Genomic DNA, 27,575 nt, shown 5'->3' on the forward strand with positions numbered 1-27,575 from the left:
TAACAAAAAAAGGCATAAGTTTTTGAAGTTTCGGATGAATCTGTTCCAAACAAAAGCAATTATGAACATAAGAAAGAAAGAAAATTGCAGATTCTGTAAAACGGATAAAGAAACACTAAAACATTTAGTGTTATATTGCAAGAAATTGCGAGATGAAAGGACTCTGCAAGTGGGATCGGAAATGATAAAAAGATCCTCTCTTAATGGTGAAGAGTGGTGGATTGTACTCTCAGAGGGAGCCAATTTGAAAATAACTTTTGGTTTAATATTCATTTTAGAAAAATTAGAAGTTAAAATGTTACAACATCAGCTTGGTTGATATTGCTAAAGCTCAGAAATAAGAAAAGGAATTGAATGTGTACTTGAACATTTTAACAAAAACAAAGCTCAGAAGGAAGAACTCAGAATTCAGTCGTATTGCTTTAGGAAATTATCTGACTTCTTTGCTTAGAACGTAATTGGAATGTAACAATGAATTGTAAACATTTTTTAAAAAGTTCACTCCTTTTTTTATTTCAAAGTAATTGGAATGCAATGATGAACTGTAAAAAATAAAAATAAAAAAAATAAAAGAAAAAAGAAATGAACATTCTCCCTAACATGGTGCTACCTTAGAATGATAATATACAGCATACATTTGTCTAACTGTGGGAAATAACCTTCAGGAGACAGGCAGGTGCTGAAAATTATATTTATTCCAACTGGATAAAGGGTCCTTAACAAATCAAAACATAATGTCCTCTGGTTCACTTCACCAGTGTTTGATCCCTTCAGAATATGGTGAGGCACTCCTCAAGCTTATTCTATATCGTGGTGTCTGGATAGGCCCACCACTCTGGTCTTCGTTCCTCCTCTTCGTCCCTTCCCTGAAAAATGAGAGAACCTCGTCAGTTTCTTTTGGCGGGCTTTTATGGGCTACCTTAGCATCAAGCCCCCACCAATCGCCATCAGCCCTGACCTGCCGACACCCTATTGGCTCCTGCCGTGTTGACCCGCCTCCCATAAAGGCTGCCGTGCCTGCATGATCCCATCCATTCCGCGGGGAACTGCTGAGGCAATCACGTGACCCAAAACATGGTCGCGTTGGGTATGGGTGGGCCCTTGCTCCAGGTGTCTTCCAGCCGCGATCCGTGGCACGCTGAAGGGCTGGTCACCCCCCCTCCTTGTCAGGGAGGGTCTCCGCTCCCCTCCCGTCCCTGGGTCTGGGATCTCCAACGGGCGAATGCGGAAGCGACGCGCCCCCGAGCAACGGCCCGCCCTCCGGCAGGTAAGTGCAGCGGTGACACGCCGCGTCGCTGAGCATCGGCTTGGGCTTCCCCGCTGCCGGCGCAGGCGACCTCCGCGAGAGGAGCGGCCGGTCCGCTGCCTCGGCTCTTGGTGCCCCCAATCCCAGGTGCGCCCATCACCCCCTGCGGGTGCCGATGCGCATCCCCACACATACCCACCCCAGTCCCAGGCCGATCGGGCCGGGAAGCGCTCCTAGACAGGTAATCAGCCACCATCTGGAACCGGGCCGGTTTGTGAAGCGTGAGGAAGTCGAAAGGTTGGAGGGACAAAAACCAGCAGAGCACCCTCTGATTAGTGTCTTTATGCTGCGCAAGCCATTGCAAGGGAGCATGGTCCGTGTACAAGGTGAACCGGCGACCCAACAGGTAGTATCTGAGGGAGTCGACGGCCCACTTGATCGCCAGACATTCCTTCTCTATGGTGGAATATGCAGCCTCATGTGGCAGCAGTATCCGGCTGATGAAGCATACAGGACGCAGATCACCCCCCTGGTCCTGCGAGAGCACAGCCCCCAAACCCTGGTTTGAGGCGTCCGTCTGTAGATAGAAGTGTTGTTGGAAGTCTGGACGACAAAGAACAGGGTTTGAAGAAATCCTAAGTTTCAGGTGTTCGATGGCGGCCAAGGCGTCCTTGTTGTTTGTCAGGTTTGGAGCACCCTTGAGCCTCAAAGCATCGGTCAAGGGGGCAGCCACAGAAGAAAAGTCAGGTATGAACCTTCTGTAATACCCAATGAGCCCCAAGAAAGCCTGGATCTGCTTCCTATTGGTGGGAGTCGGAATGTCAAGTATCGCCTGAGTCTTGGATATTTGCGGTTTCAGGACACCCTCACCTACTATATGTCCCAGATACTTGGTTTCGCGAGTTCCGATCGTGCTTTTCTTTGGGTTTATATGTAAACCCGCCTTGTGCAGATCGGTCACCACCGCTTTCAGATGACTCAGATGAGCTTCCCAGGATTCGCTGTAAACCACAATGTCGTCCAAATAAGCGGCCGCATATCCGTCATGTGGTCGTAGGACGATATCCATTAGCCTTTGGAACGTGGCGGGGGCGCCATGTAGTCCAAAGGGTAGGACCTTGTAATGATACAGTCCCTTCGGCGTGGAAAAGGCAGTTTTCTCCTTGTCCTGGGAGCGCAAGGGAATTTGCCAATATCCCTTGGTTAGATCTAAAGTGCTTAGAAAGAGGGCCGCTCCGAGGCCTTCCAAGAGCTCGTCCATGCGTGGCATCGGATACGCTTCGTACTGAGAAATAGAGTTGAGTTGTCTGTAGTCCATACAGAAGCGTGTGGATCCGTCCGGCTTGGGAACCAGCACTATGGGGGAGGACCATACGCTGTTGGATGGCTCTATGATGTCCATCCGCAGCATTTCGTCTACTTCGGCAGTGATGATCCGTCGTCTGGCTTCGGGGATCAGATAGGGCCTAAGCCTTATAGTCCGTCCGGGCTCTGTGTTGATCCCGTGTTCTAACAGACTGGTGCGACCGGGCAGCGTAGAAAAGGCATCGGCGTAGGGAGATAATTTGTCCATAACGTCTGCTTTCATGTCCGGAGAAACGATGTCGCCCCAATTGATGGCTCCGAGGGTATCGGGAACGGTGTTCACGGTTTCCTCTGAACCTGATTCCTCGGGTTCTGCGAACGCACTCATACTTGGTTCGTTCCACTCTTTTAACAAGTTGACATGGTATACCTTGTCGGTGGTGGTCCTATCGGGTTGATGCACCCGATATGTGACTGGGCTGAGTACGTCGGTGATCTTGTATGGACCTCGCCATCTGGCCAATAACTTGTGGGCAGAGGTAGGTAAGAGTACCAGTACTCTGTCCCCAGGTTTGAAAGTTCTCATCCGACTTCCCTTATTGTAGTTCTTTTCTTGGGACGATTGAGCCTGGTCGAGGTTGGCTTCGGCCAAGGCGCGTAGAGCCGTTAGATGGGTTTTTAGCTCCTCTGTGTATTCCGTGAGTGACATCTCCTCGCTGGCTTCCCATTCCTCCTTCACCAGATCCAGTATTGTCCTGGGTTGCCTTCCGAATAGAAGTTCGAAAGGGGAGAAACCAGTGGACGATTGGGGTGTGTCCCTTAACACCATCAATACCAGAGGCAACACCCGATCCCAATTCTTGGCGTCTGGTCCCGTCACTCTCCTCAGCATTTTCTTGATGGTCTGGTTATACCGTTCGACCAGCCCATCTGTCTGGGGATGGTATACCGAGGTCCTTAGTTGTTTGATCTGGAGTCGTTCGCATACCTGTCTTAAGAGGACAGACATGAAATTCGTGCCTTGGTCCGTGATTACTTCCGAAGGCAGCCCCACCCGAGCAAAAAACGGGATAAGTTGGTCGCACAGAACCCTGGCCGATGTCCCTTTTAATGGAAATGCTTCCGGGTATCGGGTGGCGTAGTCGACGATGACTAACAGATATTTGTACCCCCTGCTAGCGGGTTCCAAAGGACCGACGATGTCCATGCCGATCCTCTGGAAAGGAACCGCTATGAGTGGCATTTTCTGCAGCGGCGCCTTCGCTGGTAGGACACCGCTGGTCAACTGACATGTATGGCAGGTTTTACAGAATTGGGCCACTTCCCCATAAATGCCCGGCCAGTAGAAACGTTTCAACAGGTTTTGCTGGGTCTTGAGGGAAGCCATATGCCCGCCGCAAGGATGGTTGTGAGCCAGTTGTACCACTATGGCACAATGTTTTTGCGGCAGCACCAACTGCTCCTTGGCGACCCTGTCTTCGCCCTTATATCTGCGATACAGCAGACCCCGGCGTAGTAGGAACCCCGGTCCCCTGGCTAGATCTGGTTCCCCTTCTTGCATTGCCCTTTCTCGTGCCACCCGTAGAGTCGGGTCGGTTAGGGTTTCCCCCCTAATGGTGTCTTCATTCTCCTCCAAACTCCAGTTGATGGGTCTGGTCATGTAGCTAGCCTGACACCATTCCATCCAGGTCCGCCTTTTCCGTCCCTGCAAGGGGCCCCGGGAAGCGGATTCCGTCCCTGGGGTATTGGGCTTGGGCGGAGGGCCCTTCCTATCCTCCAGAGCCTTCAAGGCCTGTTCAAACCCGGGGAGGTCAGTTCCTATCACCACCGGGGCAGGTAGACATGGCAGGATGGCAGCCCTCAAGGGAGTGGTTGTGTCGTTTAGTTCTACCACCACCTTCTTCATTGGGTAACATTTTACATCCCTGTGAATACACCTGATAGGCACTGTTATGTTAGACAAGTATGGTGTGCTACTCACGGTTGGTGCAATGGCGGTCTGTCGGCTGCCGCTGTCGAGTAGACCACGCGATGGTCTGCCATCCACCCTAATGTCCACCATGTAGGGTCCCGGGATGCTCTCCTCCAATCCAGGATTCAGGTACCCGATGTCCATCGGTTCGGCTGTTCTCATTCTGGGGCAAAACCTGGCAATATGCCCTCAGTCGTTACACTCGTAGCATTGTGGTTGCTTGTAACCCGGCGCTGCTAATTGATGTTTTTCCTCGACTCCTGTCTTCTTGTCTTCAGGCCTTCTGGGGATGTCGTCAGCATGTCTCCATCTCGTGGTCAGGGTTCTGCCGCCCCTAAACGCAAGGGGATCGGACATCGGGATCGCTATCCGGGCTGTCACCGCAGTTGGCTGTAGCTTCTGGTGGCCCGCCTTCTGGTATGCCGAGGCAATATCCACCGCCTCAGTCAAGGTGGGTCGGTGGTGCTGCCTGACCCACCTCTGCATCTGTCCGGGCAGGGCTTCGATGAACTGCTCCAGAATTATTTTGTCAAGAATGGGTTGATTAGCTGCGGTCGGAGGAAGTAGCCATTTCTCGAACAAGTCCTTTATCCGGTAGTATAACTGGCGCGGGGCTTTCCCCCACCCTGAGTCTGGTCTCTCTCAGCTGTATCCGGTAGGCTTCTTCGTCCAAGCCTAGACGATCCAGGACCGCAGCCTTAATTTCCCCGTAAGGTGTACTGCCGTTGGGGTTCACCGCCTGGTAGGCACCCTACATCACCCCAGAAAGAAGGGTGGCGACGTACTGTCCCCAACGGTCAGGCGGCCATTGGGCATTTCTGGCGATCCTCTCGAAACTGGTGAAAAAGAAGGCAGGGTCTTCCCCCTCATTGTATTTCTGGAGCAGAGCAGATGGCACCAGTGGTTGGTTTCTGGCATTGGCCACCACATCCGTGAGGCGGGTGATGGTCTCGTGTTGTTTGTCCTGGGCTGTGGTTTGTAGGGAGCCCTGTAACTGGATGGCTTGCTGAAAAGCTTGCCTATCCGCGGCCGCTTGTTGGGTTTGCAGTTGTACTAACTGCTGCAGTTGCTGCTGCCCCTCCGATAGGGTCTTGATCAGTGCCTCCATGTCGTTGTCGATCCAACCTTCGTCACCAGTGTGGGAAATAACCTTCAGGAGAGAGGCTGGTGCTGAAAATTATATTTATTCCAACTGGATAAAGGGTCCTTAACAAATCAAAACATAATGTCCTCTGGTTCACTTCACCAGTGTTTGATCCCTTCAGAATATGGTGAGGCAGTCCTCAAGCTTATTCTATATCGTGGTGTCTGGATAAGCCCACCACTCTGGTCTTCGTTCCTCCTCTTCGTCCCTTCCCTGAAAAATGAGATAACCTCGTCAGTTTCTTTTGGCGGGCTTTTATGGGCTACCTTAGCATCAAGCCCCCACCAATCGCCATCAGCCCTGATCAGCCGACATCCTATTGGCTCCTGCCGTGTTGACCCGCCTCCCATAAAGGCTGCCGTGCCTGCATGATCCCATCCATTCCGCGGGGAACTGCTGAGGCAATCACGTGACCCAAAACATGGTCGCGTTGGGTATGGGTGGGCCCTGGCTCCAGGCGTCTTCCAGCCGCGATCCGCGGCACGCTGAAGGGCTGGTCGCCCCCCCTCCTTGTCAGGGAGGGTCTCCGCTCCCCTCCCGTCCCTGGGTCTGGGATCTCCAACGGGCGAATGCGGCAGCGACGCATCCCCAAGCAACGGCCCGCCCTCCGGCAGGTAAGTGCAGCGGTGACACGCCGCGTCGCTGAGCATCGGCTCGGGCTTCCCTGCTGCCGGCGCAGGCGACCGCCACGAGAGGAGCGGCCGGTCCGCTGCCTCGGCTCTTGGTGTCCCCAATCCCAGGTGCACACATCACCCCCTGCGGGTGCCGATGCGCATCCCCACAGTAACATATGTTCCCCACTTTAGATGTGAAATGGAAAGTGTGGCGGTGTCCCACTGGAATAGGAACTGTGATTGTGCATGTGCACGTATGTTGCATTTACTTATCTGCGCAGTTTACATCCCTTAATGCAACTGTGTGTTAAATCATATTTTTTCATGTTTGCCTGTGTGGACAGTCTAATGGTTAACAGTGACTGTATTTGTCAATTGTACTTTACACCAGTCCCCTGCTCCCCGAGTCTAAGCCTTTCTGCTCTGTCATGCTACCAAATGACAGTTTGGGAAGTCTTTGTGTTTGTATCCATCTGGTCTTATAAAGTTGGCTTCCCATAGATTTATCAGAAGAGTGGCTCTTAAAAAACCTCTGATCAGTCCACAAGGCTCTTCTGGGTTGATCCCGCTGTTAGGCCACAAAGGCACTTCTCACTCGCAGGTGAATAAAGGCATGAAGAACCTTGAATACCACCCTGGCGGTAGACTATAAAGGCACCTCTGTGTCGATCAATGGTATCCCTGAAGTCACCAAAAGTGAACTCAACTAATTAGACACATCAGGTCTTCCCGAGTGATAGCTGGTAAGATGGATTTCTAGAATCCACTAAACTGGACGTCTAGTAGTATGCCAATCAGACTGGCACTTACCTTCCTCTCCTCCATCTTCGTGCTGACGGTTTGCCATTTGCGCTCTAGAATGGCCACGTTCTGTTCAGAGCTAGATTCTGAAGTGGGGTCTTCACGGCTTGGTAGCATTAGTCGTCCTTTATCCAGAAGCTGTCTGTACATCTCTTCGTTTTCTTTAAACTCTGCATACAGCTCCTGCAGCGCACAGAAGGGAATTAGAGAACATGAAATCCCTGAGACAAGCCTTCCAACACACAGACCTCCGTCATATTAAGACTAGACTTCATGCCATCCCTTTCGTGCTGTCTTGGCTCAATGCATCATCAAGCTCAGTTTATACATCCATTTCATACATTAAAAGACTGCTCCACCCCTCTGCAGCACAAAGTTAAGACTGGGAGACCCCATCTCAACCCCCAGACCACTGTGCATGATGGCGCTTTTGGAATCACCTGCATGCCCAAATGTTCTGATCGATTTTGCTTCCATTAATTAGGCATTTCATTTAATTCGATTTTATTTTTTTATTTGGCGAGAGCGCTGTGACCGCCTAACAGCATAGAGGCTCATAATGCAAAACCCAAACTAACAGTCTAGCCCCCACTCATACAAGGTGGCATATAGCAATACACTAAGACCATACCATGTGAGCAGCGAGCTGCTCTCTTGCTGTTTCCGGAAGCCCTCCGGTGGCTTTCGATGCAGATAGTGCACTCTCCGTCCTGATCAGCCACTGTAAGATTTCTTCAATCTCCCCGTAGAAGCCCTGGGCCTGTACGTACGAGAAGAGGTGGTTAGTTGGAGGTGATGTCATACTGCACTGTGAGAATGCAGAAATATGTCTTTGTGCCAGCATCTATGAAAGCGTATGACTGTGCATCTATACATGCATGGCTACGACACTGAAGGACACTGTGGCCATGCGGTTACATGTCATGTTGCGGAGAGTATCCTGGCATCATCACGGGTCATGACTGCGCAAGCAAATAATAGCTGTACTTTAAAGAAAGTATTTTTTATCAACCCTTGAAATTGGGCTTCATTCATTGAATTACACCATATTTGACTTATTGTTTAATTTTATCAAAATAAGTTATGGGAACTAGTTAAACTGATTTTTACTTTACTCCACAGAAAACGTAAACTGCTCTGCTTTTGAGATGTTTTTCTGGAATCTGGCTGGGTGGCATATTTTAGGAGGCCACTCTAGTTATAGTGAAAAGTGTAACTCTGAGAGGTTAGCCAAACGCAATCAAGGTAAGCGGAGTGAGTGGTTGTAACTGTTCTCAGGAGGCCCCAACGAGTCCATACTGTGAAGCACACAATAATTCAATTTAGACAGGTAAGTACAAAAGTAAGTGCATTTACCGTTGTACAAGCACTGTTGTGCCCCCATTTTAGGCCATTCTCCCTCTATCCAGGTATCCCACATCCAGGTGTCACTGCATTTACCGTTGTACACTCACAGCTTGCGCCGCCATTTTTAGGCCATTCTCCCTCTATCCAGGTGTCCCAAAGGTAGGTGTCACTATTTACTGTTGTACATTTACTGTTGTGCCCTCATTTTAGGCTATCCTCCCTATTCAGGTGTCCCAAGCCTAGTTGTTACTGCAGTTTCTACTGGACCCCATTTTGGCCCTTCTCCCTCTATACAGGCATCCCAAATATAGGTGCTACTACATATGCTGCTCTGCCGCATTTTAGGTCCAGGAATCCCAGATCTGAGGGTTACTGCTTTGCCATTGCAAGACCCATTCTAGAACCTCCCCTTTCTATGCAGGTGTCCCAAATCTTTGTCTTACTAGATCCAAGAAAGCCACATCGCAGTCAGCCATATCTGGCATCTAGGCCAATTATATTTGTAAGGTATACCTGGCATTGCTACTGTGTCCTCAAGGTGAGCCTCTCTATGGTAAACAGAAGTCTTGCCTAATTCTACAGCGCTTGGGAAGTTTGGGAATGAAGGAAATCACTGGCTCCTTCCCAACACTTTATTATTATTTTTTTTTATTGTTTAAGGTTTAACAAAAACCTTTACAAAAACGTATTTTTACATGATAAACAAAGTATGAAAATGTATAACTTAATACATTCTGTTTCAATTCATCGTTGTACCTCACAAAATAAAAACAGTTCGGCAATACAGACGAAATTAAAATAAAATTAACTTTCCTTTCCAACAAGGAGAAAAAAAACAAAACCACTCTACAACCAGCTCAGCCCATGCTAGAATTATTACACTAGGAAAGTTGCCAATACCCATAACATGGGCAGGTTACAGTCATCGAGATGTTGTAACTTTAAGATTTAGGCTTGTGTATGCAGATCAGATAAAAAATTATCCGACTAAAGCTTCAAGTTTATTTAGAGGATTAAAATAGAGATGTCCTAAAATAAATAGGTGAAAAATCAAGGTCGTCACTTTTCTGCCTATAAGCACCATCGTTCCTGATAGTCGGGCCCAAAAGTAACAAAACTCCTCCTCAGCATTAAGAAGATTGAAACATATCAATGTCTCCATTTATTTTGGTGAGCAAGGCTTCATCAATAATTACCAGAAGTTGAGTTAACCTTAGCAAAAGCTGTTGGCTGGTACCCCACATGCATCGCTCCCACAAAGACTGCTTCCATGTGATAGAATCAGAATATAAAAAGGAGCTAAATATCACCACCCAGTGGGAGGCAAAAAACATGCAGGTCATAGTCAGATGTTTAAGAGTTTCCAATTCACCAAGTTGGATACAAAAATGGCACCTGCCAGATATAGAGACGGCTTCCTTGTCTCCCCACTGTAAGAGTCTTTCATTGGTCTTTAATTGGTTCAGTTTGAAACGTAGATAGACCTTTCTGGCAATACTGCACGGGAAGATCTCTAAGTAACGAGCCCGCTCACCAAATTTTTGAGTGAACTTGGCGTATTCATAGAAAACCTTACTCTCACCGATTCTGTCCAACAAGAGACACAAGTAAAAGGTTTGATATTTTCTTTTACAAGCTGGAGTACCAATCACTAGTTTGTCCTTATCAATCATGGCCTCCTCCAAGATCTTTTCCATTTTGTGTTTAAATCTCGTGATTGAGGGCAATCGTCCCTCGTTTAATAGCCCGGCCAAATCTACATATAGGGATTGCTTAGGTAGCAGCAGCATTTTACTGTAGCTGTTCATCAAACGCCAGTGCCATTTACCGACAATGGCAAGACCCAGTTCATGACAGATCAGAGTATTGGGAATGGACATTGCTAACCCCAGGACCTTCTTCCACAGTATGCCCTGTACACAATGCAGAAATTCCTCCATGTCACATGTGCAGATATCTAAGGCATACAAGATGATTGGTAGAACTGAATGCAAGGCAACAAAGAGAATTTGCTGTAACAGTGGTAGATTATCGTCATGTGTGAGGTCAATTGCTTTACTTTTGTGTTAATAACCTCTTTCCACATGGTTATCGAATAATTGGATGCAAGCTGGTATCCCAAGAATCTTATTGATTGAACCTTGGGTATAACAACCTCATTTAGTGTCCATGTGAATTTAGCTGTAGATGTCTTACCATCTGCAAATACGATAATAAAGGATTTCACTGGATTGACCTGAAGATTATTCTTGAGGGCATAGCGCTGGAACGATGATAGTTTCGCCTGTAGGCCAAAGGGTGTGCGATCCATAACTAACAGATCATCTGCGAAGCCCAACCAATTAGTTGTGAACCGACCCATCTTAACCGGAAATATGACTGCATCGCCCCAGGCTGATTCCAGGACCGCTTAATATAGATTGAAAAGGATAGCGGCCAGGTTGCATCCCTGCTTGAGGCCTATGGCAGTTGGTATCAATTCGGTCATAGCCCCCTGCTTTGTCAACCTAATCCTGTAGTTTGTGTTTTGGTGGAGAAGAGCAATCATAGCTACTCATTTATTTATTTATTGTTAGATATACATCTAGCCAAAGGCTTTGTATAACACAGACATACAACATTAATACAAAAATCTAAAAACATTTGCATTTCCAATATACATCATTCAATACATTTTAAAATCGCCACAATCTTCAAGTAAAATACTACAATATAATATATAAGATTAATATAATTTCCGCTCATAAAAATCATCCACTGATCAGATATCGCTGTCATTACATTCCATTATTAACATATTTAAAACAAATGGTTCTCAAATCATTTAAGCTTTCACAACACATATAAGATGATAAAGTGACTCAACAACATTTACACCACATAGGCAACAGTTCCTAGAAGTACATGGAACTCCCATTCTATCACCTTTTGTCTCCCAAGCTTCTGTGATGTTCCATTTCATCATTAAATAAGATTGAAAAGTGCCAGTGCTTGGATAGGCTTCAATATATTTGGGAGGCATGGTTCTAGTCAGATACTCATCTAGATACCATCCACTAAAGGCTTTCGATGCCAAATTTACCGTATTCTGTTTATGCCAAAATTCATGCACTTTTTTCTTAAGTCTCTTTTTGAAGACTAATATTGACAGGGTTCCTGGGACACACCCAAATGACCATGTGCGATGTAGTTTTTGTAAGGTGCCAATTGTACCGATCAGCACATTGCCTTCAAGACTGAGATACGCTTTCACATATAGCACAATAATTGCATCAGTGGATAATGTGACCGCTTTTTCATAAAACAGGACGCATTGACAGACATATGCATACCAGAAACCTTTGATGTTAAACTCCAGGTACAGGTATTCAACACTAACGTTTGGTGGCAAGCTCAGTAGTTTTCTCAAAAGTTTGGATTCCAAAACCACAATGCGTTTGACAAACTTATGACCCCATATCTCGACAGCATATAGTAACATTGACCTGATTTTTACCAAATAGATATTAAGTACTGCAGTAGCCGAGAAACAACAATTTCTGCCTATAAAATCACTCAGAGTATTTGCAATGACAAAAAAATGGCTTTTGATTGCAGACCATTGTTTGTCCCAATTCAACCTTTCATCCACAATAATTCCTAAATATTTGTATGATTTCACCTGTTCACTTTTTATTTCTTCGGTCTACGTTTCTTTGAAAAGACCATTATTTTACTGTTATCTATATTGATGGTCAAGCCATTGTCGGTGGAATAGGTGACCAGGGAGTCAAGCATATGCTGAAGACCTGCTGGAGTATAATCCAATAGCATCAGGTCATCAGCATAAGCGAGCCAACCAATAGTCACACCAATAACCCTCACAGGGTTTGCCTCCGGTAAAATAAATGCTTTCATCATATCTGACAGATATAAGTTGAATATGATAGCGGCAATCGTGCACCCTTGCTTCACTCCACAACTTGTAGCCATAAATCTGGAGAGCTTGCCAGCCGCATTAAGTCTTATTCGAACAGAAGTTTCCGAGTGTAATAGCATCAACATCTTTAAGAGACCTTGTGGGATCCCCCATGAATTCAATTTTTGCCATAATCTGTTTCTGAGAACGGTATCAAATGCCGCAGAGAAGTCTATATATGCACAATATAAGTCAAGGTTACGTTTGCCCCAGGCATGCTAGATTTATCACAGAATCCTATTTGATTCGAGGGTAGTATGTAAGATCCACTTTTCCATACACTGAGTTCCTGGAGCAATACCTTGGTAAAAATCTTAGATGATGCATCGAGCATTGCCAGCATTCTAGAATTTGCCGGGTTGTCCCGTGTCCCTTTCTTATGTACCATTAATATATGGCTGGTTTGCCATGAGGGAGGAATTGCACCCAGCCTCCCAATTTGTTTAAATAACAGCATAAGTGCGGCCCCCCCACAGTTCCGGATGTTTTTTTAGTACTAAATTACAGAGACAGTCCGGTCCTGCTGCACGGGGAGTTCTTAAGATTTTCAATTATCCTAATGATGTCAAGCTCCGATGCATTACAGTCCCATACGACCTCCGGAATTGGAATAGTATTTTCAGATGGTTCGACCTTACCCAATGTGCCTTTAATATATTGGGCCCATGTATCTTCAGTAATACAGTTTATTGTCAAATCACGTTTTTTTTGTGTTTACTAAGCAGATGCCAAATGCCCTGGTTGTTATTTGACAGTGCCATCAATGCAATTTTTTCCCACAGTTTAGTCTCACATTCCTGTTTATGCATTTAATCCACTGTTTATAATTCTTTTAAGTTTTTTAATATGGCATGGACTGCTTGCTCTGACAACAATAAGTCATTTTTCCTTAGTACAATACGAATTTATTGCAAAGATTCCTTTTTGCTTCATTAATAATCTTATCATTCCCAGGCCTACGTGGTATTACCATATTGGACCGTTCTCCAACAGATTTATAATGTCTGCGTTCACCCACTTGTTTCTGACCATTTTGCATAAGCAGTGTGAAGTTTGTCAATATTTGGTTTTCAGTATTCTTTCCTAGCACCCCCTCCTTAATAAACTCTGGTTATAAAAAAGATACCACTTGGGTTACACTCTCAATATTACGGTTGGGCCAAACTATTCTGTTTTTGCCTTCATTGATCCTGTTTTCATTGTAATCGTGGCTTTCGACACATTTACCCGGGATAGCAAACAATAGGCAGAGAGGAAGGTGATCGCTTTTGTCCCTCTCCACAACACACATATCAATAAGAGAATGAAATCCGATATGATTAGTAAAAATGTAATCAAGGGTGGCTGCTGATCTACCCTCAATCCTAGTGTATTTCATAGGAACATCACTTGGAGTCAAACCGTTAAGTGTCATGAGGTTATGGGTATTCATGACATTAACCCATTTTTTGCCTCGTCTATTAGTCGCTGGGTTGATTCCTGATTTTGACTGGGCACCCATCGATTCTTCAACTTGGCTATCATCTCCAATTTTTGCGTTAAGATCGGCCAAGAGCCATATTGGGTAACGATGGTTGTACAGTTTTAACACAGTATCAACTGTCTTTACATTCTTAACCGTATTAGCCATATTGGGGGGATCATATATGCTATTAACAATTATTACTTCCAAAAGCCATGTTAATTTTGTTACTAATACATGCTCAGTAGAGTGTGGTAATTTCATCTTCCATGGTGATTGAACAGATAACAACAGTCAGCCTTTCGGACGACCAAGGGGGCCCTTTGAGGCTATTTGAGGAACAGTGCTTCTATCATCTAACGGTATTTCAACAGTTAACCAGGTTTCTTGGAGTGCAATGATTTTAAATTGTGCCATATGTTCGATTAGACCCTCATCCTGGAACAGATGCATGTGCCCTCTAGTGTTCCAGGAGTAAAGCAGCTGTAGGGAATATGGTCATTGGTGAGATTCAGCAAAGTGTGGCTTAAAGCTCAAAGGCAACCATTGCCAATAGCCTTCAGGGATGTCATTAGTGCTATCTTTCGCAATATTTATTCCTCGTGTTGAAGGACTTTTCACGTAGTCCTGGCTTGCCTGAGTATTTGATGTAGGGACGTGTGAATTGGTAATAATGGGCCTCTGCGGTTCGGGACTTTTACAGGATTTTACAACTGGTATCGTAACTTTATGTACAGCATAGCCCAAGCGTAATAAATCAATTCATATCCCATGATGTAGTTCAACGTGCGTTCAGCTTCAAAACATACATTGGTAATGTATTCGTTGGGAAGCTCAAGCTGGTCAACCAAATGAATGTGAATGGAGGTGATAACCCTTAGTGGAACCATGGTTTTAGATAAGCTCAAAACTGCTGCACGATTCAAAGGAGATGGACACTTATCCATGTGGACTAGCGTAATTTGGAGGGCAGGCAGCATGCCTGTACTATTCTCGCCACTACCAGAACTTGCATTAGTTACATTAACAGTGTTCTTTAATACACAAGCTTCAGGTAGTGTATCTTGGGTTGATATAACTGGCACACCAGTTAATCCTCCAGCCTTTGGCTGCATTGTTGCTGGCCCAATAGCATTTACAGAAGACTGCAGAGATTCTGCCAACACACAATTTGATTTAAATGCAGTCTGAGTTTTACTTAAGGGCAGCGCCTTAGCTAGAGAAGTATCGATCACTTTGCCATGAGTATTCTTAGCTTCGATTGCTATGGGTGCTTCAACCCCGATGGCATGGGTGGCATTCAGTGGCACTTCATTTGTTCCTACAGCCAATTGCTTTTGCTTTTTGACAATTCTCTTACTATACATGAATACCTGGTTTACACATTTGGATTTCTTTTTGACCAAAATTGACTTCTTCCCTACAATCCCTCCATGACCCTTTCAATTCCTCTTATCCTTAGCATCAGCCAGGATTTTGGAGGGTGTCATACTTTGCGTACTTGTGCACACTTCGCATCGTTGCTCTTTCAGTGTGGAGTGGATTAGAAGAAATTTGGACATCAATTTTGGTTTCCAGGTGAGCGCATTTCTCAAGCAACATCGAGAGCAAATTTTCTAAAGCGTTGAACAATTCGTCTGAGTTCATACTAGTGTCCATCTCGTCATTTACACATGATCCTTCTCCATGATCAGTAATAGCATTACGGGAAGACCATAAAGTCATCTTGGGTATGGTGTTTGTATTAAAGCTGAACACAGATGGGATACCAACATCAAACCCTGTCTCATTCTTCAATACAGGCTTGGCATTGAGGGCATGTGAAATATCTGGTACTGATATCAGTTCCGTCTTAGTGGGAGGAGTAAAATACAATGGGGTAGCGACAGCCTCAACCAGAGATATTTCGGGGTCAAAACCCATGTACTCAATGTTGAGTTCTTCAAGCTCAGAGATGGATATATCAATGGTACTCTTAGCATTACTGTCATACTCCCTATGGACTACAGCGTCAGTGCAGCCATTAGCCAGTAGGCCACTTTTACTTGTTGCGCTGGACGTTTCAGTATTTGGTATAGACGTTTTAGCTATACCGGGCACAAAGTCGCCAGCATTAGGTGACTAGGAAAAACACTTGAAGTGGCATTATTGCAAATAATCACATCAGTCAAATCCTCACAATTAGTATTAGGTTGGGCGCAAAAAACATCACATAAAAGTTTAGTACTTACACATCCTAGGTCACTTGTCAATTCTGATACTAGATCAGCAAATGCCATATTGCGAAGATCCTTGTCTATGACCTCAGTTTGAACAATTGCAGTAGGAGTTTTCCCAAAGTAATCAGTAATTGGGTTTCCCTGTACAACCCCCTTTTTGGGACGTGTAATGATCTTCAGAACACAAACTCGCCTCTCGCGCAGATTTCTGTTCATTGCAATTTCTTTATCGTATTTGTCCATACCAGCTCACAAGTTAAAGAATCAGTTAGTAGCTATGGGCCCTATATAGGTCTATTAGTTATATACGATCAATGTATATGTAAAGAACAAGCAACCAATTAGAGGACCAATGTAAGACCAGATATGGAATGGACTATTGCACTAAAATACTGCTATTATACTGAGATTATAGGGTTGGTGGGTCGTCGTGATCTTAGAGCGACCTTCCGTGTATTGTCCACACCTTACACCTGGAAACTTGATGGTCTTGAAATAAGCAGAGACCAGTGAAGACACTCGACAAACAGCCAGAATTAGTGTGCGTAAGAGCACAACAACAACTACAACAATTAGCTTAGATGGTCTGTTAACTTCCCTATAGTGTCGTCAAGCACCACACTTAGCACTGAACACTAAGCAAGATTCACTAAAAAGAAACACTTTCTAAAACTCTAATGGATCAAAACACTTTTTTAAAACTCTAAAATATCAAGCCTTCATGCTTGCATCAACAGGTAAAAACGGGCAAGTGCAACACAGATAGTGGATGCAAGTTTCATATATTAACATTTACATTCACATAGTCTACAAATACTCCTGTGATCTACGGTGCAGTAATATTTGGTTTTGTACACTGTACACTCACCCTTGAATCGCTACAGTCTGGACATGCGCGCAACACTAATAACAGTGGTAGCGTTATCGTTCATGGCGGTGAAGACAAAGGGAGTAAGAAAGAGAGAAAAGAGCCTAAAAACCAAAATAGTGGCACGCTTGCTCGCTTGCAAAGCAGCCAAACAGCACAACAGCCACTTCCGAGCCACTTCTCGGAGCGTGCACGCAGGAGCGCACGGGTGGATGGTTTTGATGACTCGTGTAGAAGGGGGCGTGAAATTTAGATACTTTAAATCACGGTGGACTATGACAATAATATTAGAATGTCCACATTAGTCCATATAAGGTGCTTGATAGTTGGTTATGTGCCTACCAGCACAGGCTCCTCAGGTTAACAGCAGCAGTCAGTGGATGCAATGGATGCACGGACGTAATCCCCAGCATAACAGCCACTTCTGAGCCACTTCTCGACGCGCGCGCGCAGGAGCGTGCGGGTGGCTGGTTTTGATGACTCGTGTAGAAGGGGGCGTGGCCAAATGTCCGCACGGGCTCCTCAGGTTAACAGCAGCAGTTAATAGATGCACTGACGTAATACCCAGCACAACAGCCACTTCCGAGCCACTTCTCGGAGCGCGCGCTGGTATGCACATAACCAACTACTAAGTAACTCGGAATACCCAGGGCAATCATCTTCTCCCAAAGGACCGAGAGTATGACCGCATCAAACGCGGAAGTAAGATCTAGTGCCGCGATATAGGTTGGCCCGGTACGTGAGGTTTTGGTTTGAGCATATACATGGGCACAATGGTAGCGTTTAGTGGACATCCCATATATTTACGAAAAACTATTTGGAATTGTGGAAATACATCAAGTAGAGCTATGTAATCTCCAGCACAACAGCCACTTCCGAGCCACTTCTCGGAGCGCGCGCTCCAAGTGTAATGTCTAAAGTAGCAAATGGGTAAAGATTTTGACAGATGTTTTATGATCCCACCTCACGGAGATGGCGGTGCAGTCAGCTAATACTAAACTTAATGGAGAATTAGAAGAAAAGCGCCTTATGCATTCATTCAGGGTAAGATTCAGAGCGAAGTGATCACTTCGAGCAAGATCACATATAAGCATCCTATCACTATTAGCTAGGAGTGTAGTGGAGACAAAAAAAATAATCAATCTGAGAAAAGTAAGGCCCTCGTGACCAGGTATGAGCAAACAACCCCGAGTTCGAGGGCACTAGTTGGATGTCCCATGTAAGGAACTAGTCCACCCATCTCTTCTCATTGTATCTAGAGGTTACACCTACATGGTAATAAGGAGGATTACATGCATCACCCATCCCTGTGCAAGTTGAATTAAAATCCCCCCCTTCCCCCACAATGACCTTAATGCTGGGGTCGTTACAGAATCAACACACTAAGGGGAGTCCCCCGGATGGACCATTCAAAAGCAAATACAAATTTAGTGACCCAGTCTTAACTCGTACTGGGTCCCACTCCGTAGGTTATTCACATCACCACACAGAATGTAATACACAGTGCACTAGAGTTTTCATTTAATATAAAAAAGTTTTTTTAAATTTTATTGCTCAGGCATGAGTCCTACGTTTCACAGAGTAAAACAAACCACATACAAACATATATTGATGAGGAGAATTTAAATATGCATCTAATAACATTATTATGATTAATTCATAAAAGTTCAAGGTGCCACAGCCACAATTCTCTAAGATGGGGGAGACCGGGCACACATGCTGTCTTCCTGACCCTATCTGGCTAACAAGTCACAGAGATAATACATAAAGCAGTGTCACCTTATACAAATTCTAAAATTACTTCAACATGGCGAAGTGATTTGCACCTGACCAAAAAACACACATCCCAGGTCTACGTCCTCAATTGCATTATTAAATCATGTAGCATAGCTCGATGACGTGGAGAGAAGCAAAGGACGTTTCGGCCGAACATCAATTGTGCTGCCTTCATCAGGACCCCAGGGAAAAATGGAGTTCTGTGGATGTGATAAATGATTATATTACTAACACATAAAGGTATATTAGTAGCCCAAACCATGCAACTACTAAGAAAAAAATTATACTAAACCGTGTGGGAAAGAAACGAAATCCTCCACCAACAGGACACCAAACTACTGTGTATAAGTGGGAGCCAATGCCTAACCAAGGTGGTTGCGTCAGTGTAAAAAGAGCCCCCATATGAATTTAAACTTTCGTTGAACCCTTCCCTGGCACCGGGCCCAAAGGGGACAACGAAAACATGCACGCTCACCAAAGAAAGTGAAGAGAGAAAAATGGGAATCAATAGTATGAAACCCCCCCCAAAAAATTTTTTTTAAAAAAGGGATGGGTGCGTAGGGTGGTGCCGTGTCCAAATACCAACATGCTGAGTGGCCCAACATACCAGGCCCCAGAGCCCAACAATCCTTAAGCACCAACAGCGGGGTACAAAAAGGGGCTATATAGGCCCAACACTTACTGCAAGAGATGTAGTGGTACCTCCAAGCAGTGTTCCGCTGCCCCAAGGACAACAAGGGGAAGGTAAAACAAGGGAGGGCCTCCAAGTCTAAAAGCGAAAAAGATTTAAGAGTGAGGGTAAATATACAAATGAAAGAATGTGAAGATGTAGTGACCTCCTCTCCCCATTGGGGCCTACTACTTAGAGGGGATAGACACATGGGGGACTCGGCCTATCACCCGCTGTATTACCGGAAAAGGACACGGTTGCTTACCTTGGTCCGCGGGCTGGGACAAATCCTAAGACACTGTCCCTCCACCGGCGGTGAAAATGGTGAACACGACCAAAGTGTTCGAGTGCGGAGAAGCGGGGCGGATAGAAAAAGAGGGGGACGTCCTCGCAATTCCGTTCCGAAGCTACAGACAGAACAACAAGAGGGGGAAAAAAGAGAGAGAAACAAAGCGGACCTGCCGTACGTTCAAAGGTATAGAGTCCACAGCCTAGAAAAAACTGGCAATGAATGAGCCTCCTCGAAAGGGAAATGCATAAACAGAGTCCTGCATGGGATGCGAGGTGATGCACGTTAGCCCGCCTCATATACCGTAGATGTGCTCGGACCGATATCGCAAAATAGATGGAGGAAGAAATCCTACCTATCGGTGTCTCATAGGCGCTACATTTCTGGCGCCGATGTAGCACGGCTATACGGCCTGCGAAGCGCGCCGTAGCCCTTTCTAAAACCGCATAGTCTGAAGCTGGCGAGGCGAAGGGGATGTCCCTCGGAATGGGGATAGTAAACATAGAAAACGGACTCACGGTTTCCTGAAGCCCATTGAAAACGTAGGCTATCCATGTAAGGATAAAGAAATGGGACTGAAAAATAGAAACAGCCGCCATGAGGCAGCTGATGGCACATGGATGTGGGAGTCATGTATACGCCAATGCGTGCTCTCTCACGGAGGTATAAATGAGCCCCTAAACGGGCCTCACCTTCGCTCGGATGATGGATGTATATGCTAGTAGTATCATACTAAATATGCTAGTGTTGTGGTACAATGCCAGATGATATAACTGGCAGGAGACACTAAAATAAACTAGATACTAGTCTGCTTGTGCGGAACCCACGAGTAGCTAAATTTTTGTAAAAATATATAGATATAAAATTGGAACGAGGGGACCAAAGCAAAACAATAACCGGCGGGGGCCCAAAACTAGATGACACTCCAAGGAAGGCAAAACCCAAGACCCTCAGATTGTGTTGAGAGGCAAGGGCACACATTAGTCATGGAAACATAAATAGAACACCTGTCTGAAGTTGGAGAATAAGCGAGTGTCACCACCTTAGGGGATTACTTTAATTTAGGCCCTGTTCAATGGTGTCAAGTCGGTGTATCCATCTGGCCTCGGCCAGGTTAAGTCTGTATGCTGAAATATTTTGTCTGGGAAATGCTTCCAGGATCCACCAGTGTAGATCCTCGGGGGAATGGCTATATTCCATATAGTGAGACACAAGTGGCGCGTTAATATTCTTACATCTAATGCGGGATCTATGTTCTACGATCCGTATGTGGGTAGGTCTCGAGGTCTGACCGACATATTTGAGGCCACATGGGCACTGAATACAGTATATCGCATTAGGAGTTTTGCAGTTGGTCATGGCACGGATGTCCCATTTCCTGCCTCTCGCCTGGAATTCTTTGATTCTCTTGGTGTATTTACAAACTGAGCAGCCTCCACATGGAAAATGTCCTAACAACGGACGGAGGTCCCAACCAGTAGTTCTGTTTCTCAGAATCCGAGGTTTCGAGTGTACAAACAGATCCCTCAGATTTTTCTGTCTGGTCATCGCAAATAGTGGCATTGGTTCATCGCTTAATTCCAATTTAACCAAAGGCCAAAATTTCTTGATCAGCTTCTTAACTGCATAAGTGTGCGTAGTGTAAGGCAACACACAGACCAGTTTTTCTTCCGTAGCTGGTGCTTTGGGAGTGAGAAGACATTCCCTGGGGGTGAATCTCGCTCTTTTAGCCGCCTTGGTGACCAATTTACTGGGGTAACTCCGTGCCACCAAACGTGTTTTAAGGTTGTCAGCATGGGTGGTATATTCAGTGGTCGACGTGCAATTTCTGCGCAATCTTAGAAAATGGCCGTATGGAAGGTTCTCCTTTACTCCCCTCGGATGGAAACTCGAGAAGTGAAGTAAAGTGTTTCTATCTGTGGGTTTTCTGAATAGTGAGCATTCTAGATTGCCATTCCTTGCATATATTCTGAGATCCAAAAACTGGATCTCTTTAGTACTAGAACTGATAGTAAATTTAATCTCTGTATGTTGCCTATTAAACCACAGAAAGAATTCCTGGAGGGCCGTGGCCGAACCTTGCCAAATTAGAAGAATGTCATCGATATAACGTCGCCATAGCTTGATATGGCCCACAAATGGATTAGTTGCTGAGAGGACAAAATGGTGTTCCCACATGGCCATATATAGTATGGCTAAACTGGGGGCAAAGGCCGCACCCATAGCCGTCCCATGCGTTTGCTGGAAGAACTGGTCTTTATACTGAAAATAGTTCTTTTCCAGTGCCATCGTGAGCAGCTCCAAAATGAATTCACCAGAGGTGTTACGAGGTGATCTTTCGATGGTAAGGATTTCGCGAATGCATTGAACTGCCTCCTGAGGGATACTCGTGTACAGTGCACATATGTCTAGAGTGACAAGGGGTCGTTACAGAAGGCATCCTCAAGAATTTTGTGTAGTTGGTTAGACACTTCTAGAAATGATGCGACCACTTTGTTCCAATAGATGCAGATGACCAGGATCTCCCTGGAGGCAATGCCAAGGAAACTTATACAAACTGCAGGTTGATTGTGTGTGTAGTAGCCATCCACCTCAAACTGGCCCAGATGCAAAGTTCCTCGTCAAGGTGTGTGGCCCATAAAATTATTAAGACCACATAAGTTCCATGACATAAGTGTCTCCCCCGGTCCCTCATTCTAATATTCTACAACAGGATTGGGAACATGAGTCTGAGGACCACTGGGACCAGCAAACGCTGCGGCAAAGGACATAAATTGCCTGAAGAGCTTGTCGCTAAGTGAAGCAGAATCATTACCCAGTTCGCGCCCTATAGGTATCACCGGCCTCGGTGGCGGTTGCTCCTCAAAGGTGTTTGCCTGAGCCTCTGTGCAAAATATACAAGTAGTTAGTCCAAGCACAAGCAATTCCAAATCCCATCTTTGGGCCCAAATCAATTTCATAATGATATGGGGGGGAATACCCACAAATCATCCGGGTATGATTATTGGAAGGAAGGCGGACCCAATCGATGTCATCGGAACTGATGGCTCTTAGAGATGGTATGTCCTGAAAGGCCTTTAATATCACTGATCTATTTGGGCTAGTTTTACCATTAGAGGGAGACTTGCATTCCCAACCCATGATCGATGGTATATCTAAGGTCAGGATAGGACCTTTTTCCGTGGTGCTAATCGTACTGTGAAGCTCTGACCCATCCCTGCAGCCATTGCCGATCGCCATATTCACCAAAACCTTTGGGGGGAACATGGGAGGAACAGCTAGACTTTCTGCACACAGGGTTTCAGAACCTTCGGCACTTCCAGCACCCCGGGTGACATTCGGCATAGTCACCAAAACCTTTGGGGGAAGCGTGGAAGGAACAGCTACACTTTCTGCACCCGGGGCTCCCAGGGGAATAGTGCAAGCTTCTACCTTGACTGCACTGTGCAAAGGAACCAGCTGCACTTTACCCTTCGTTGACGGGTTGGCAGAGTTGGAACCGTCCCCTCCTTTAATTGTGTTATGGGTTTTTTTTATGTGCAAGGTAGGGTAGAAGTTCAAAAGATCCAATTGTCTGTGAATGCCTAAACCAGAGGATACATTCTTTACAGGCCCCCCGGCAGCAGTGTCACAACTACCTGAAGCTTGATGACCATTCTTATTAGTTTTATTTTTTGCTTTCCCCTTGGAATCAGCTATAGGTGCCTTAGGCGATCCTACTAAATTCAGTAATTCCTTAGAATCTGGATCTAGTTGTTGAAGATCAATAGCCTCTTCCTCTATTACCGAGAATACAGGAGTTTTAGCTGAGAGTGTCAATTTATCCTTGTGTTTTAGAAAATCGTTCACCCCCTTTTTTGTAGCTGCACTGAGGTTCTTAGCCTGATGATACTTCCTTTTTTGAGCCCTTGTGGCTAGTTTTCTTTGTTTTCTGCTAAGAACAACATGGGGCATGAGTCAGTTTCAATAATAGGCATCTCTGCAACCGGAGGCCCTTTGTGGACTAGTAGGTCTTCATCCAGATCTATTAAATTGGTAAGATCAGATGGGCTATCGATGTGATCATTGTACGGGTGAAGGCCCTCCTGGCCCAAGTACAAACTGGTACCCTGTACTGCAGGCAATTCATTAGCCTGGACTGGCACAGGTCTAAGTTCTTTTATTAGCTGCGGCCGCAGCGTTGGCTTTCACCGCATGCAGAAGTTCAGAGGGCACTCTTTCGCTCTTGCTCTCTCCCCTTGAGTGGTTCACTGGGGCGAGAGCAGCAAAAGACCTCATATCCTCACCTGCCATCCTTGGGTCAGCCAATGTTTGGGTTGACAGATCAGCTTTGAGAGCTATTTGAGTATTTTTAGCCACTGTCAATGCAGCCACGGCATCACATGCGAATAGAAATCCTTCAATCTTACTTATTTTAGTTAGGACCTCAACAAGTGCGCCCTTCTGCACGGCAAGTTCGCAATGGGTCTGCTCATGTCCCCTGTCCAGCAGATTCAGGAGTCTGGTCATCACCGGAACTCTTTGTCCAGGGCTCCTAGATCCGAAATCTGAAGTTCAATCGGCTTACCCAATTCGAAGGGCCGTACCTCAGGATTTTGGGAGGATGCAAACATAGCTAATTCATGATCGGACAGAGATAAAGCTCCCATTTGAATGGGGTTGGCGATCACATTAGATGGTGAGCTGGATTTTATATTGCCAAAATCATTGGTGGAATAATCACCCTTGTGATTTCCAGTTGCACCACTCCTCTGCTGTCTTGCATTTTCCTCTTCCATTTTGCTAAACATATGGACATTCTCCATTCCATATCTACTTTGAGTCACCGGGGTAGATGGGCCCAGAGAAAACCTCATCCGTTTCCCCTGCTCAGCCTCTATCACTGGTGCAATCATGGATACATCAGTAAATTTCGGTCTCATAGGCTCAATTCCCATATGGCTTAATAGTCTCCCTGACTCAGCGGGTACTTCTATTGCTGTTGGGAGACAAATTCCTGTCTTGTTGACACTTATAGGTTTTGATAGCTGCAGGCTCTGCTATCGACCCTTCCATGTGTTGCCCTTTCAGAGAGCTAGCCAAGGACACATTTACAGAGGCTTCAAAGAGACGCAGAGTCTCCATACATATCAAATAGGGCCCATCCTCACACATAGGAGACCCCTCTCTAATGGGTGCCACCTGAGAGTGTGAACATAACGAAACACAGCCAGAGGCATTGGAGTAAAGCAGGGATAGTTCTCCATCACACTTCTTTGGGGACTTGTGGATTTTCCGGCTACTGCGGAGGCCGTTCACCATTTTGCCAATAAACTCTCGGGGTCAAAACGTTGGCCAACAATTACAGACTTAACTAAAGGCAAGACTATAGGATGCCTTTCTGAAGTAATTGGGCAGGAGAGGTAGATTTGGAATGGATAAGTACACTTCCGGACCCAAATAGCAGTAAGGTAACAAAACACAAGCCCAGTTCAATTATGCATCGTTGCTCAGTAATAGCTACAACTCACACTGCCCCTGATGACAGTAGAACACAACATTAACAAAACACGCACCCCTGTATTAGCTTTCAAATGGGTCAATGCAATGTATAGGATTCTCCAACCTCACACTCCCTCTTACTCACAGGATACGAGGGGCGAGGTGCCTATAGGGGCCAACAAGACTCACCAGATGTCAAACAATACTGCCTTAGACTGTGTCTTCAAATTACAACCTCCGTTCCTCAGCCCCTAGGAATGGCCATCCGAGGTACCCCAGATGCAATACAAAGCAGCCTATCAGCACAACCCCCACCCGGCCAGCCTAACAGCACAACAGTACTTTCGAGTACTTCTGGGGTGCGCGCGCGGGTACGCACACACCTGAGTGCTAAGTAGGCTGGGAGGAGGGCGGGTGGAACACCGGGGGCGGAGTCCTGGAGTACGCTCACAAGTGAATCTAGAGAAGGGAGAACAAAATAAAAACGTAAGTAATTTCGTCGGCGTAGTGAGAACCCTCTCCCACCAAAGCACCAAAGCTCCAGTCCAAAGTCCAAAGCCCAGAGCCCAAAGTCTCAGTTCACAAGGCGCAGGCCTGTTAAAACCCAAACATAAACACTGATGAATAAATTTAATATTTACTCTGGATTCTAAAGTCCCGTGTTGCGCTGCAAGTGTCCTTCCTCTTGCGCAGGGGGCTCAAAGCTCGCAGATAATCAGTGGCCGCAGCAATCCACAAAACTAGCAAAACTAGATGTGGCAGCAGGATCCTCCAAGAGCAAAATCCCACAGCACAACAGTACTTTCTTCCGAACACTTTAACGTTCATTCATGGGTCTGCTTTTCCTCGCGTTTCATTTACACGCATACAGCCTTCGCTTGCGATACAATGTTCCTACTTCAAAGTTTAACACGCAATGGTCTTTCAGGTTGCTTGCCAACTCACCGGCTGTTTGCGTCTCTTCTTGGTTTTGCGATTCCCAATTCACGAGTCAAGGTTAGTACCACAGGCTTAGACTCGCCTCCCCAACTCTGCCGTCCACCCGGGAGGGTCGCTGGCATCCTTGAAACACAATGAAATGTTCACCTGTGGGATCTGGCCTTCTCCATGCGTCTTCCGTGGCCCGTCGGAGGCAACAATCTCGAATACGGAACTCCTGGGGTTTACAACCCGCTGCTCTAGTCCCTTGGTCCGTCGCTCTGCTCCATTATGTTTTCCTACGTCCCGGAAGCCCTGCTCGTACTCGTGTTTCGCCTTGCTCAAAGTGTGTCTTTGGGGTCCGCCTTTTATTTGTGTGAGGAGAGCTAATTAGTATCAGGTGTATGCACTTAGAATGAAGTGCCTGACTTTGCATGACTTGATTAGCAGGACATGTCCAGTACGATGTGTGAACGTTAATTTTTGTTACTCTCAGTCACCCTCTTCCTCTGCCCAGTGTTTGTGTGAAAAAAGGGGTGGGGCAGTTGGGACCTCGGTGCATCCTAAAACATAGGATGGGTTGGATAAACAAAATAGGGGGGAATACCGTGTCTCACCATCGGCTGCCTCACCCCCAACTCCCCGAAGACCCCACACCCATGTGATCCATCCCAGTGGTCCACCCTCAGGGTCTAGAGCCAAAGGCGATGGCGTTGCCCTGCCACCTGAGAGAGAGATCTTATAGAGAGAGAGTACTTATAGTCTGAAGGACTGATCAGTTTCCCCATAACAATGAGCAAAAAGCCAGGGTTCCATAGAATATGGAGGGAAAGTTACCAAAGAGAAATCTTTCCTAACATCTGCTACTCAAACTATTAACGCAAAACTGCAGCAGCGTTCCACACATCAGTCTACCAACTTCCAGATGCATTTTGCTTCCATCAACCTTCATAATGGTTCAGTTTGTACAGCACGAGGACCGCAGGGCGCAGTCTTCAGGTCTGCGGCAACTTAGAATCTTTGTTCTTCTACCAGTTAATATTAGCAGATACTCTACTTCTGTGGCAAATTGGGGATAGTGTAAGAGTCCTAAGGTCCTGCTGCGGGGTGGGGTGCATTTATTCAAACACTAAATACATAGAAACTGTGCAAACTCTGTAGACAATTCAATGGAGAAATCCTTCCAAACTGGCCTTATCTGGTCCTGGCTTCTGCACCTCAAACTCCCGGGCTGGCCCAGCCAGGTGCACGTATGCCACAGTTGCGGGACATGCATTTCACCCTAAGAATAAACCCTGACTGCATGACCTTGCTCTGGACTCTACATATAGTTGGCCAGTATGCTCAGCCACAGACTACAGGGAGGTCGCTCTTCCCGACATCAAAGGCTTCAAACAAGAAGCTTCGCTGGCCACGATGCAAGATTACTTGCAGAAGAAAACCATTGCACATGCGTTGGGTGCACCCTGTGGGACTGATATTCCTGCACTCCCTCCTTCCCTGCA

General features: G+C 46.0%; 1 protein-coding gene across 20 annotated transcripts in view; it reads right to left on the minus strand.

The window, feature by feature from the left end:
* Positions 1–27,575, minus strand: part of MACF1 (microtubule actin crosslinking factor 1) — a 1,825,008-nt gene that overhangs the window by 242,275 nt on the left and 1,555,158 nt on the right. For all 20 annotated transcript variants that reach the window (XM_069622429.1, XM_069622430.1, XM_069622431.1 and 17 more), the window contains 2 exons: positions 7,714–7,842; positions 7,092–7,265 (listed from right to left, as the gene is read on the minus strand). In XM_069622429.1, coding sequence (XP_069478530.1) covers positions 7,092–7,265; positions 7,714–7,842 — 303 coding nt within the window. The remainder of the gene's footprint in view (positions 1–7,091; positions 7,266–7,713; positions 7,843–27,575) is intronic.

Source organism: Ambystoma mexicanum, chromosome 11 (assembly GCF_040938575.1).
Source record: "Ambystoma mexicanum isolate Mex_15411 chromosome 11, UKY_AmexF1_1, whole genome shotgun sequence".
Taxonomy (NCBI): domain Eukaryota; kingdom Metazoa; phylum Chordata; class Amphibia; order Caudata; family Ambystomatidae; genus Ambystoma; species Ambystoma mexicanum.